This window comes from Engraulis encrasicolus, chromosome 4 (assembly GCF_034702125.1).
Source record: "Engraulis encrasicolus isolate BLACKSEA-1 chromosome 4, IST_EnEncr_1.0, whole genome shotgun sequence".
NCBI classification, from domain to species: domain Eukaryota; kingdom Metazoa; phylum Chordata; class Actinopteri; order Clupeiformes; family Engraulidae; genus Engraulis; species Engraulis encrasicolus.
The window spans coordinates 38,964,834-38,979,302 of NC_085860.1; the positions used below are offsets into that span (position 1 = coordinate 38,964,834).

The 14,469-nt window shown below is 43.4% G+C and overlaps 1 protein-coding gene across 1 annotated transcript; it reads left to right on the plus strand.

Annotated features, from left to right (window-relative positions):
• The first annotated feature begins 3,244 nt into the window (after positions 1-3,244).
• si:dkeyp-73b11.8 (BPTI/Kunitz domain-containing protein) lies at positions 3,245-13,790 on the plus strand. The gene is made up of 6 exons (XM_063197395.1): positions 3,245-3,327; positions 8,475-8,687; positions 9,752-9,928; positions 11,018-11,062; positions 11,392-11,470; positions 12,951-13,790. Exons 1-6 carry the CDS (start codon positions 3,255-3,257, stop codon positions 13,054-13,056), a joined length of 693 nt encoding a protein of 230 aa, XP_063053465.1. The 5' UTR covers positions 3,245-3,254; the 3' UTR covers positions 13,057-13,790.
• Positions 13,791-14,469: the final 679 nt, after the last annotated feature.

Genomic DNA, 14,469 nt, shown 5'->3' on the forward strand with positions numbered 1-14,469 from the left:
TGACAGAACCAGCCACCCTGCCGAGTCTCGTTCGAAAAAAAAAAAAAACAACTAACCACAGCTGGAGGAAAAAAGGAAAGGAGAGCCATCCTACTTTTCATTCATTTTCACTTCGTTATAACTGGTGTCGTTCTCCCCAAAAGTTTCATGACCGTTCAGGAACTGCTTCCTCCGCATCTGACACAGTAGTTGGGAAAGGAATCTTGCTTGCACTCAGCAGTTTACCCGAAACAATCTATATTTTGGTCTGAGGAGGACACGTGGACCCGGCCGGCACAGTTGGCACTTGGCATTGCCAACCAAGCTCCAACATGCCATGTGAATGTGCATTTTTGGAACGCCTACGTCCACACAACATTTTTTCAGCAATTTGTGGGCGACAGTGCCGTTACATTTCAAAACAAAAACATTGCCGTAATTTCAGTTTTCACAACAAAAAGTAACCTTTTTTCAAGCTACTGATTGATTGGCTTGTAACCGTCCGACTTTTACGCACGTGGCGCATACGAGGTAAATAGCCTATTTGATATGTATCAGCTGCTCAGATTGTCCCCTGTTGACATAACTTAACAACGCACGGCGTTAAGTCTCTGCAGAGGCTATTTCTGGGTTAACTCCTGCAGTGCCTTGCACATGGAGACCACAGACGGCGCGAAAACAGGTGAATAAGTTGTGAGACGGAGCGCACCTGCACTTACGAGATTGTCGGCTGATAATGGATGCTTTTAGCGCGCACAGAGGCACTGTTGACTGTCTGCCGATGAGGAAGGCAGTGGTTAAGTCTGGACAGAGGATAAGCAGCAACACCCTACCGCGGTCCGGTCAGAGTTGGCACAGTCAGTCTGTGACTGTTTGAAAAACATTTATGTGCCAAGCCAAGCGGCATTGTTATAAAAGCTTTTATTGGGTCAGTCACTTAATTTGTGCTGCGTCCACTAATAAGGCTTCCTCATTTAGTTTTAAGGAGTGGTAAAAATGGGTAGCTGGATGGAGGAGAAAGGGAGGACATTACTCCATAAACTTTCCATTCATCATTGTCTAATTCAGCTGATGCAGTCTCCAGACGCGAAGCTATAAGCGGGCATTTTGGGAGGATAATTTCATATTTCCTCCAGTTTATGGACATGGCATTGTCCTCGGTGGAAAAGTACCCCACGGCCCATTAGTGACAGATGCAGACTTCACACTTCTACGCAAAGCATCGTGACACAGACTCACATGTCACCCCCTCAGCCTGTGGCCCATATGAACACACACACACACACACACATAAGCATTACTGTAAGAAATACACGCATGCACACACACGCACATGTCCACACACACACACCAACCCGGTCTCACACCGTTTCACAAACAAACACACACGCACGCACGGATGCACACACACGCATGCACACACACACACACATCCTAAGTTGTGTCTTGTGCCTAACTTGAACCAGGCTGCAATAGAGAAAGGAGAATGGTGACTCTGTCCTGTGATGTGTGTGTGTATGCTGCTATGTGATCGCTTCGCTGATCCCTGATATCATTAGACTGCAAATGTATAGGCTATATAATTTGCATTCCATTTGTTTTGGTGTATGTGTGTGTGTGCATGTGTGTTTGTGTCTGTCGCACAAATGTCTGTGCACAAATATTTGTTTGTTTGTTTGTTTGTTTGTTTGTTTGTTTGTTTGTACAGTGTGCGCATAGTGTGTGTAAACATTCACCCGACTGGCTCTCCACTGTGGTCATGTGTGACAGTGACAAGCATATTTGTGGGCAGGCGGATGTGGCAGAGACTGTCCTCCCTTTGTAGGACACGCGTTCCTGCGCCTTCCGTAGCCTGGGGCGAAAGACGAGACGGTCCGAGACATTTCAGAGCGCAAGTCTGGGCCCTCGGTGGGTGCTGCCCGGTGGACCTCGTCCAGCCAGGTCCGAGTCATGAGTCATATTATACCACTGGAGTTATTATTAGAACAGACAGTCACAGCCAGTTGACCCGCTTTTTATTGTCTCTATAAAGGGTCATCCTCTGCTTTTATCCTGGACCCCACCGGGGGCCCATCGGAGTAGGATGCCCTTTTCCTGGAGAGGATGCCAGAGAATTCCAGGTATCATGAACAGTCCCAGTTAACATGATTGCCATTAGGACATTATGTTCAGTTCTTGTGGGGGTGACAACACTGGCCAAAATAGCCAAAAGATTTGTTATTGTGAGGAAACTCATTAACTCGTTTGGACAGAGCCTCTGTTATAACCTTATTGTCACCAAAATGATAATGACCAAACCAAACCTGTGACTTCCGATTCCTTCAAGATCCTGGCGGCCAACAACACTCCACAGAAAATAGTAACCAGACTATGTACGGAGCCAATCTTTTGGCGGAAGTACGTGGGATGGCACGCGAGGCTAGAGAATCCCATCCATGACTGTGTGATGTGCACTATGACAACAGCAGTTAACACAGTAATGCACCACGTAATACAAATGATCGAATGTAATCTTTTGCCTTTATCAGAAAAAAAGTGACAGGGAGGTTGCAGGTTCGCATCCCACCCTTACCTCTCCCTAGCCTGCCAACCATGGCTGAATGCACTTAAGCAAGGCACCCTAAATATCCACATAGGCCTACATCTGCTCACACATCTCTCTCTCTCTCTCTCTCTCTCTCTCTCTCTCTCTCTCTCTCTCTCTCTCTCTCTCTCTCTCTCTCTCCATTGTGTGTGTATGAATGAAGTACATTTTTGCATGTCTCTTTATGAAAGTGAAAGTCTTGTTGTATGTCTCTGGCTTCATAAAACTGTCTGCACCTTGCACACGGGGAGTGAGGCAACAGACTGCAGATAGAGCAAGTTCTCTGACAAGCAGTCTGTTACTTCCTCCTCCAGTCACAGTTACTTACAAACTGTGTCTGAGTGTATTAATTTACTATTTACAAATGTCTGAACAAATGTCTACCTCTTTGAAAGGGTACTTTTTAATATTAGATGATTTTCTTAAAATTATTTGCCAAATATACCCACAGTAAAGATGACTTAAATTTGAAATTGTGACACAATACCTAGGATGTTGACTCTATTATGCCATAGAGTATTGATCGTAGGGCGGTGTCTTTTGTGGCAATCCTCATCGTCACGGCTGACACTATCTATCTATCTTTGTAGCGAAAGTCCAAAGTTCAGTGCTAATGTTGGGCCACTCCCATTCTACATTGGGGATGCCTCACTCCCCTCTCCACACCTGAAGAAGTCACATCACCACCACCATGAAGCGGTTGGCCATCTTCCTGGGCCTTTTCCTAGCCCTCTACTGTGTCCAGGCGCAAACAGATGAATTGGGTAAGGCCAATTTTGCTAATTCATGGATGTGGCCAATTGTTTTCTGTGTAGATAAATATTCACGTGAATGGATTGATTTACCCTTTGCAATTCAGTTGTATGCCTTGTGATGTGTGAGTGAGACTAATGCATGCTTCTAAGGTATTGACATCACTTACTTATATGTGGCAGTTTGGCAATTGCATTGAATTGGACTATATAGGCCTAATGAAAGTCTAGAGCAGAGTTACAAACGGCTTTATCCAGAGGCCGGAACTACATGAATGAACAGGTGGTGGAAAAGGACTCAGGTGGATCATAGTTCTATTTTAGTTTGAAGAAGTAACAACAATATAATTATGAAGTAATTACTCCAATGTAGGCCTACCATGACATACCAGTTTCTAACATACATTCTGGGCATAATATGGATTTTAATAGTGAAAGACACTCTGTTGTGACTTTGGGGACAAAGGTCAGGTTTTGAAAGTTTATGATCCATGTGTCATTTGGGCGCGGCGTTGCGCCAAGCACGACGGTTAGCTTGGCTAATGTGACATAGGCCTCTATGTAGGCCTGACATATAGGCCTACTGCACCTGCTACTACAGCATCATTCAATCTACGTCGCTAAATGCATCAGTTACGTATGACACGATGAATAGATGTGGCCCTCTGGTTAGGAAGTTGGTATTGTTCCTTTTTTTGTTTTGTTTTAGTATAGGAAGAACGTGAGTCAGTGGCGGAACAATTGCACACAGGGCCCCAGGGCAAGACATTTATAGGGCCCCCATACGGCCTGCCAAGGTTACAGTGGGCCCCCCACCACCAATACAAGAGTGCCCTGGGCCCTGGGGCAAATGCCCTGCTCGCCCTCCCTGTAGCTCCGCCCCTGACGTGAGTGGTTTCTTTTTTCTTTTTTGGGGCTTGTCTTGGGTCGATTTCTTTTTTCTTTTTGGGGGCTTTTCCACCTTTATTAAGCAGGTACAGTAGGACAGTTGAGAGAGACAGGAAATGAGAGGAGAGGAGATCGGCAAAGGACCTCAGGTTGGAATCAAACCTGGGTCGCCGGTGTAATGGTATGGCGTCCTAGCTTATTGAGCAACACCCCCTACAAGTGATTTCTTACATCCTCATCTATGGCTGAAGTGTCTTTGACAGCAAAGCCTCTAACCGCTAATTACTACCTGTACAGGGGTGCAGGGTCTGTACTTATACAATTACAACTCATTGAATACTGCAGTGGCATCATCTAATCTTCAATCATCAACCATAATGCATACAAGTTGGAACAGCAGCAATCAGAGATGGCAACCTGACACCTTGGCCAATGCTACTGGATTTGATGTTGTGTGTGCGTATGTGTGTAGTGTGTGTATTTGCCAAAGATGTGTGTATGATGTGTGTTTGGTGCCTTATCTGCCAAAGATGACTAAGACACACTACAGAAAGACAGGCAGGCCGGCAGGCAGGCACGCACAAACACACACACACACACACACACACACACACACACACACACACACACACACACACACACACACACACACACACACACACACACACACACACACACACACACACACTGACATTAGACTGTAGTGAAAGAGAAACAGATCATCACTCTGTGAGTAAGTGGGTTTATTGCCTTTCGGCTCCAGGATCACAAGGAAGAGCCACACCTTGCCCTACCCAATCCACTGAACCCAGCAGCCTGAAAATGCAAACCTATGATTTATATAACAACAACTACTACTACTACTGCTACTACTACTACTGTTACTACTACTACTAGGGGTAGAATGCCCTAATGTGGGACAATGTCTAATGTGGGACACCTTAAGGTTAAAGGGGTGCCCCAGCCGGCCTCACACACTCCACACACACACACACACACACACACACACACACACACACACACACACACACACACACACACACACACACACACACACACACACACACACACACACACACACACACACACACACACACAGACCAGCAGCAGTGTTCGAAAAAGAAAATGAAAAGTGTAGTGTAGCCACCACTAGTGCAAAAGGCCAAGCAAAGGCCAAAGGAAGAGCCAGGGTCAAGCATTCATACAGTGGACACAGTACCCCCCCCCCCCCCCCCCCCCCCCCCCCCCCCCCCCCCTCACACACACACACACACACACACCCCATCTCTCACGATATGAGATCTCGTGTGAGATTTGGCCTTCATCTGGTGGTGCACTTGACTGTTCTGTTTTAGTTCTGTACTTTAGTCCAAGTCTAATAGCGCGTCCAGCCCGGCTAGACTAGAGTGCTGTATTTGTCCATCTTGGCTGAGCACAGCTGTATTTGTATAGGCGAAAAGGGAGAGAAACCACTAACAAGAGGTGTGCCTATGAACATGTTTTATTACCAAAGTAAAAAAAGAAAACATTAATTGAACTCTTCGCAACCTTTTCGTGGTAGCTGTCCAAACCGCCTTCTAAGTGTGGGATTCTGCGAAGGTGACCATTTGAATGTATTATTTGGGCTGATTCAGGAGAAAGAAACAACACGCTTTTGATGCATATGAGGTGGAGGCCCTATCTCCTCCAGCAGTCATAAATGACATGTTTTACTGTCGCCATAAAGACAAGGTGGGCGGTTTTTAAAGACAAAACTAGTTAAACATTAGCAACAGAAAGAGGTGGGCACTACACTGCAAACTCAACCCAAAGAGAGGACAAGTGTCCTAAGTGTGTATCCCCTGCTGGTGCTTTTTCAAGCAGATAGACAGTCAAATAGCCATTGTTTCCTGGTATTCAACAGCTGAGTAAATGTATTTTTAAGCTTTTTTAGGGATTTATTTTGACAGGACAGTAGCGAGATGACAGGAAGTCAAGCAAAAAAGAGAGAGATGGGTTAGTTGGGGAATGACTGGAACCTGCATCCCCACTGGCCTGCAGCCTGTGTGTGGTCAGGTACTGTCAACTTCAAGTATGTTCAGCTGCAGGATGCGGGTCAGATCTGGAGCAGTCTCTCCCATTATCGCCTATTATGGTATAGGCGTACACTCCCATAGCTACGTCATCCTCTATTCGCAGTTCCAGTCCCTAAGAAACTGCCCTGCCCTCCCGCACGGTGCAGTTGGAGGCTACTTGGTACTGCGCAATGCTGAACTGGGGATCTGGCATACAGGGCATTTTCCTCAGGTGTCAATGCTGCTGCTTTTTGTTTTGTTATGCTGTTGTTGATTTATTCATTTTCCCAATGACAATGGACTACGGACCAATCATAATCTTAGATAAACAGGGGGCTCTGTGAGGGGCTGGCCTACACCAAAAATGACCGGGCCATTTCTTTTAACCCCGGCTAATGTGCTGGGTCACAGAGTGTGTTCCATTCTCCACACTGTGCACTGTGTACTGTGATACAGTCCACTTTCCACCCTCAACTTAAAATTTGAGGGTGAAGTGCCGGTCCAAGTCACATTCTGTCTGATACACTTGTGTGTCGCGTGTCATCAGAGTTTACCAACCGCCAATATACAATTCATCACGGAAGACACTGTTCCTTATGTTGACAATTTTTGTAAGTTACCCCTTTCTCTTATACACATGGCTATTGTCTTTGGAATCAAAACTATGCTGTCATCACAGAGATTCGGCAGTTTGTCCGATCTGACACTCAACCAGAGAGGAAACTACGTAACAAACATGGCGGCCGTTGAGTGCGAAAAGTGTACATAACTCCACACTTCAAAAAACGGCCGGTTTGAGGGCGTTATCCGGGTAGTTTACAGTACACTTCACCGCCGCGATTAGAAATGGAACCGCCCTGCGTACCCAAACACAGTGCGGGAAGGGCGGACAGTACGAACATTGGAACAGCCTCACAGTTCCCCCAAGGTGTGTAAATGTTTTTAGTGCTCTCCGACCACCAATGCCAGTGGCTTCCTCATCTGGGCCCACCCATACCTCCTGTGATGATGCTGGTCATAATGTTGTGACTCATTTTAAAGGTGGGGTTGCAGGGATGACATCACGTTGGGGGAACTCCCCCAGGATTCTAAGGTTCTACATAGACTCCTATGAGCCTGCGGAACCCCCAACGTGATGTTATAATAGCATATTTTCTTATTCCTGCAACCCCACCTTTAAACATAAGAAGGCAGGCTCGTCAGTCTGACAGAGCCTTCTTATATTTGAAATATTCTCAGGATTCATTTTGAGCGTTCCCAGTGGCTCGAGGTGGCATGTCTACGGGAATGACACACTATTTCTACCATTGGCCACAGGGGAAAGGAAAGAGTGATCTGGTCGATTGTCGCTTCAACCAAAAGCATACATAATATTACGTGTTGTTAATTGTTGCACTGTACCTAATTTATGATATAGGGAGGGTAACATAAAGATGAACTAAAAAGGCAGCACAACTCGTAATAGTGTAATCAGGTGTTATGAACAGGGCTCTAAATTAACACCAGCCAACAAGCCAAATGCTGGTGAAAATTCAATTTGGCAGCTGGTAGAAAAGAGAACTGACCAGCCACTTTGATCCATTGGTAAGTGTGCATTTGGCCAGCAAGATTAACATCTACAAGCCATTTTTTCTGGCGGTGAAAAAAAAGTTAATTTAGAGTCCTGGATTTTGTGCAGCCTCATTGCACATTGCAGCAGCTGGTTGTGATTAACTTTCTTCTCCAGTGTTGAACATGTCTCCTGGACCGCTGTGGTGCAGCGCGCTAAGCCCCCCACATTTGGGCTTACATTGCCCACATCGACCGCGGTTTGAATCCGGCCGGGGTCATTTTCCCGACCCTGCCCCATCTCTCTCTCCCAGTCATTTCCTGTCTACTCTCACACTGTCCTATGAAAATAAAGGCTAAAAAGCCCCAAAAATACTTAAAAAAAGAACATGTCCCCTGGTGACAGGCATGCATGAAGCTGTGATCTGCGCATTCTCATTTGAGAATGATCCTCACCTTGACCATACACGTACCTCATACAAACCGCCTCGCCTAACCTCCATTCATTTCAGCTGGAAGCAAACCTGAGTTGCCTTCTCAATCAAGTAGCCCTATGCTTGTATTGTAAAAGAATTAGAAATTGAGGACCTGACATTGTCATTCAGAATATACATGCTTAAACAGAATGGTATTGATCATGTAACCCCTCCACCCTCTTTTTTTAAATAGTTGACGGCAAACCTGCATTCTGTTCCCTTGCCCCGGTGGAGGGAACAAGTGCAGATGGGCAGTTCATGATCTACCTCCACTACGACGCTGTGAAGGACAAGTGCTACCCGTTCAAGTACTTAGGCAGTGGAGGCAATGAAAACCGCTTTGTGTCTGAAAGGGACTGCATCAAGAACTGCTCATCCAGCGCTGCCACACTATACCCCAGCCCAGGTAAGAGCCAGTTTAGCAGAGGTGTCAAGAGTAACAGTTAAAGTTCCAACAACACATAGTAACCAGCAAGTAGGCCTACATAATTGCTTTGCAAAAAGGTACTGCAGGTGCGACTGGCTTGAGTACAGAGTAGTATTTTTTGTTTCTTGTTGTCCAGGCTGCCTCTATTCAATTTAACTTTCCTTTAGCAAATAAAACTAAAGCATCAGACCAAGTTTGATAGTATAAGCCTTTGAAGAACAAAGGCAGGGTATGCAACAGAGCTGCCAGATCAGCTTTGTCTTTTAGGGCTTATATATAACAAATTACTCAATTAATTAATCAAATGTACATAATTATAGTGAAAGAAAGTAAAGGAGAAGAAGAAGGATGCACAACATAATATACTGAAAAAGTTCGCCCGAGTTTGGTTGTAGTTCTTTTTCGGTTGTAGTCTACAGTATACCATTACAGAACTCGTGCTGTATGTGGAAGACTGGCCACACCAAACACCTTTGGGATAAAACCATACCAAGCAATCAAGCTAAACTGCAGACGTCTCCTCTTATGCGATACACTGTACAGTGAACTTGACCTTTTGACCTAAGGGGGGCATTTAGGGTTACCTGGTTAACGCCAGACTACATCTCAAGCGTCTCTTAGACGGTACCGATTGTGCAAAGCAGCATGGGATTTCCCAGATTACATCTAGGGTGGTGTCTCATCACAATCGCCTCAAACTCTGCAAGGTTGCCTACTCATTACATTTATTCATCTATTGTTTACATTTTTCAATCACCCAGTCTCAAAGTGATGTAGGAAGGTCAATTAAAGGGTAAAAAACACATTGAGTCAATGAGGTGGGCAGCATCACGGAGAGTGATGAATAGGATCACATGAAGTCTGAGTCTTGAATGTTCTCTGCCACCTAGTGGTCAAATAGCACTATGCATTACATCAAAAAAGGCATTGTATTGGAGAAATGACTTGATAATATGATGCTCTGGTCATTTTATTTTTGATTATATTTTTTTCATTGAATTAATTTGTTTATTTTTTTGTAATTTTACAATTGAAACTTACAGATGAAGAGGCCTGCCACCTACCCAAGACCTCGGGGGAATGCTTTGGTCAGTATCTGCGTTATTACTACGATGCCCAGCATAAGAAATGCAAGAAGTTCCTCTGGACGGGCTGTGCTGGCAACGGCAACCGCTTCCTGGACCAGCTGGCCTGCAACAGCACATGCCATGGCGTCGAAGGTGAGGAGCCAACAGCAGGGCCACTGACAGCTTTGGCTGGGCCTAGGGCTGGGCGATATGGCAAAAATGTCATATCACAATTTTTAAACATAATCTCTCGATTTTCCAGGGTGGGGATTAGGGCTAAAATCCTTTCTGAACAGATTTTAATGATTATACTTGATGCTGATGACGTGCTGATGAAGTTCAGAATTGGGATGCAATAAAGTAAAGAATAAAAGTGAAGACAACAACACGAATTTCGATTACACATTCTACTTGCACTAACTCAAACAAACACACACACACACACACACACACACACACACACACACACACACACACACACACACACACACACACACACACACACACACACACACACACACACACACACACACACACACACACACACAGATACAAACACAGATACAAACACACACACACTGATAGCCCTCCCCACACACACACACACACACACACTGCATCGTGATTGCACATTCTACTTGCACTAACTCAAAACACACACCCACACACACAAACACACACACACACACGACACACACGACACACACACACATACACTGAACCAACTCAAAAGCACACACACATGCACACACACATGCACGCACACACACATACACATGTTGCTGCTGCTTCATGCCTGTTACTTGAATGACTGTACTGGAAAACTAGCTACCAACTAGTTGTAAATATTGCACATTACAATTGCTTACTTTATATTTATTATTATTATTTCACAATGCTACTATCACCATGTCAGAATCGTCACAATAGGACATAACTGAAAATGCACAAGAATACCTCTTCTAATACATGTTCTATGTATGTCTGCTGTTGCCCAGTCTTGCACTTTATATGTCTGTAAGGGTATTGTATAGGTACTCTAGGTGTAATGTACTGTATGTGTACTGTACTGTCTATGTCTATTGTCTATGTCCACACCTAAAGTCTATGTCTATGTCTGCATGGGAAAGTAAGAAACGTAATTTCAATTAGTTTACATGACCAGTGCATGTAAAGAAATTGACAATAAAACCGACTTGACTTGTTATTCATGATGTGCCTGTTGATGCAATAACAAAACAGATCCAGAGACTGACCCCGAGGAGGACGAACCAGATACCCCTGTGGGTAAGTAACAGTCCTGCTAGTTTTGCATATCGTACCCTACATTATATGGGTCATTCATGTAAGCTAATACCACTTCTGTCCAAATTAAATGTTTTTTTATGTACAACAGTGTGTACACAGTTTATGTACAACATTATGTACATTAATTACCAATTATGAATTCATTCATTTTCTTAATACAAGAATGGCATTAGCTGTACCATGTACATGACGTCTGCTACTAAAAATATCCATTATCTATATAATTTATAGTATTATAAAATTAATAATAATATATTATTATTATGTATTTTGAAATTGAGTTTTATGTTCTTCTCTGTGTTATCTAGGCCTAATTTTGGGAGTGGTGTTTGGGATCATAGGAGCTGGCATTCTCGTCGCTGTCATTGTTCTGGCAATGAAGACAAAGTGAGTATGACTCTGCTGGGCATTTCCATAAAAAACAAGCAAACGGACTGAAAAACAAGCAAGCAGACTGACTGTAGCTGCACTGTTTAAGAGAATGGCCACACTTCATAGAGGTGTTTGCTTGGCAGTTTATTTCCGCCAACTTAAGAACTATCATAAACATTGTGAAAATGTTAGCACCTTAACCTTGTGCAGAGTCCATCTTGCTTTTCTGAAGTAGCAGCGCTCATACGTCCTTAGTCTCTGCCCCACACTTCCCCCATAATACTCCTGTCATTAAATTAGCTAATCAATCTCTTGCATAGACTTTTTTGCCTTTATTATGATAGACAGTGAAGAGCAACATGAAATTAGTGGGGAGAGAAAGACCTTTTTGTTCAGATTCCTACTTCCTATATGTACAGCACAGAGAGGCCCTCTGTACCAGGTTGGCTTTGTCTGTGTACACCTCTGTCACTCTTCCTGATCTCCACTCATTGCGAGGAACATTCCTAACTCTTTTCCTATGACTACAGTATCTCCAGTTTTAACATTTCATCTTGGAGAATGCCATCTCTGTCTTAGTGCTCAGTGCCAAGTCTTTATGCCCAGTCTACCCAAAACAGCTCGGTGAGGTACTGAAGTCTCCGCCATCTCTTCTTAGCATACAGATCATCTGCCACAAATATTCCAGATGGAGGAGGTGGAAGTGGCCTTCATTTAAAGTAAATGATTCGGGGTAAATGAATGACTTAAATGACAGCACTGTTTAGCAGACAGCAGTACATAACTAGGGCTGTAATCGAATCGAGAAATCGTGATACACTCATGATACTGTATCGCGATACAGGGAGCCAGTATCGTGATATGGGCTTTCAAAGTTTTGTTACCCATCTGTTCAAAAAACAACCACATGATATGAAGTCATAGTGCTTCCAAGCCTCACATCATCATCATTATTATATTTAAACTTTCAAAAAGTATTACTAGCCTCTTCAAACCTATTCTACCAATAAACTATCACCAATAAACTCTCATTTTATTTTATAATGTGAAATCGTGGGGTATATCGAACCTTAGGCCATACATCGTGATACGAACCGAATCGTGAGTTGACCGTATTGTTACAGCCCTATGCATAACACATTTGTGTAGTAAATAGGATGATATCTTTCTTGATGAAAAGGTCTATCATTTGTAACAGAAATGACAGAAATTCTTTTATACTGTATGTTTTCTTAAAAAAATATCTGGGAGTGTATATAACAATGATATACTGTATATCAAATTGATTTAGTTCAAATGAATGCGTTACTAAAAATTATTTGATGAGCTAATTATGCGTGTGTGCATATGTGTGCGTGTCTCTCTCTTTCACTCTCCCTTGTGTGTGTGTGTGTGTGTGTGTGTGTGTGTGTGTGTGTGTGTGTGTGTGTGTGTGTGTGTGTGTGTGTGTGTGTGTGTGTGTGTGTGTGTGTGTGTCACCTGATCCGCTTTCCAGACCTAGTGGGGGGAAGAAGAAGGGAGCGGAGAAGGGCACCAGAGCAGCAGCAGAAGTCGAGAGGACAGAGGCACCTCTTCAAGCCGATGACATCGAGATGTCGTAGTTAGGCTCAAGTCCCTCTGGACGCCACTAGGACATGGATCAGATGAGAGAGGGATGATGGGGTTTTGAGCTCTCAATCTTCATTAAATGATCAGGGGTGCATTTCTCGAAACCATAGATACTAACTATGTTAGCTACTTTGTTGTTTGCAATGCAATTTCCCATTGACAACTACCCAAGTTGCTAACTGGCTAACAACTACGCTTTCGAGAAACGCACCCCAGAAGAGAGAGGGATGATGGGGTTTTAAACTCTCGGTCTTCACTAAATACTGTACATGCAGACTCGGCAGATGCACATGACGTTTGATGATGTTTAACATTTTTTACATCCACGTTCAAATGGGCTGTGACTCTGCAGCAAACCGGTATAGGATTGGAAAGGAGTAGGTTTGTTCAGATAGGCTACAGATGAAGACTGATACAGTACTGGACACACTAGAATGGAGAACCGTTGTCTTGATAAGGTTGAATTGTGGTTTGAATCTCTACTTGAAATGTAAAACTAAGGATTGAAGTGAAGCACAATCATTCATCTGTGAAAAAAAAGACTGTTTTACCATTTTTTAAGAGTTAGTGTGTTTTAATTTAGTGTTTAGGATTCAATGTGTGATATTTTTTACAGTAACCTACATGAGTTAAGCACTTGAAAGATTTGTTCAGAACAATTTTGACATGTTGTGTGTTCACATTCTTCCCATAAAATGACAACAATGTATTTTTTTTTTTCATTAAATAAAACATTCCTTCTAACAAGATTCCTACAGTAGCCTAGCCTATTTCACAATCCATTGGGGGACCAAAAAGCAATCTATTCTGGACATGGAAACTTGAGCATGAAGTAAAATTTAAACATTTCCATAAAGATTGTCAAATTACTGTCAGGCGAAGGTATTGTTCCTCTTTGGATAAATGTCGCAGATATTACCATTATACATGATCCAGTAATAATCCAACCATCTCCTTGAGGCATAAGAATAATGTCCTCTTTTGGCAGTCAAAATAAATCATTCTGGTAGCCTACCTCTGGTGCATTTAGGTAGGCCCTATGGACAAATAAAAGATAGCCACAGTTCAGTTCAGAGTGGACTTGTGGTTGATTAGTTGATAGTTCATGTCAAGCGAAGCGTAGGCCTGCAAAAGTTGCTGTTTTAATGGGGTAGGTGACTGTAAAAAAGAAAAAAGACACACCTTAATCTTTTCATATGAACCCTAGCCTACAGAAAATAGGTGAACTGGCTGGATGTTGGCCCAGGCCCATCCAGTTCTGGTCTGGAGCAGGCTTTTTTAATCTAATTTGGAGCATTTTGGAAACCAAGCCATCCATATTGATAACATTCGATTACATTTTCATCTTTACTTGCAGTGTACTTGTAAAAATAAACTTTGTTTAAAAAACATGATGCTGTGATGTG

Excerpts from the sequence above, each read along its gene's own strand:
- si:dkeyp-73b11.8 (XM_063197395.1), top strand. The coding sequence starts at position 3,255 with ATGAAGCGGTTGGCCATCTTCCTGGGCCTTTTCCTAGCCCTCTACTGT. Across the intron at positions 3,328-8,474 it reads GGCGCAAACAGATGAATTGG|TTGACGGCAAACCTGCATTC; the intron begins GTAAGGCCAATT and ends TTTTTTAAATAG. Across the intron at positions 9,929-11,017 it reads CACATGCCATGGCGTCGAAG|ATCCAGAGACTGACCCCGAG; the intron begins GTGAGGAGCCAA and ends ATAACAAAACAG.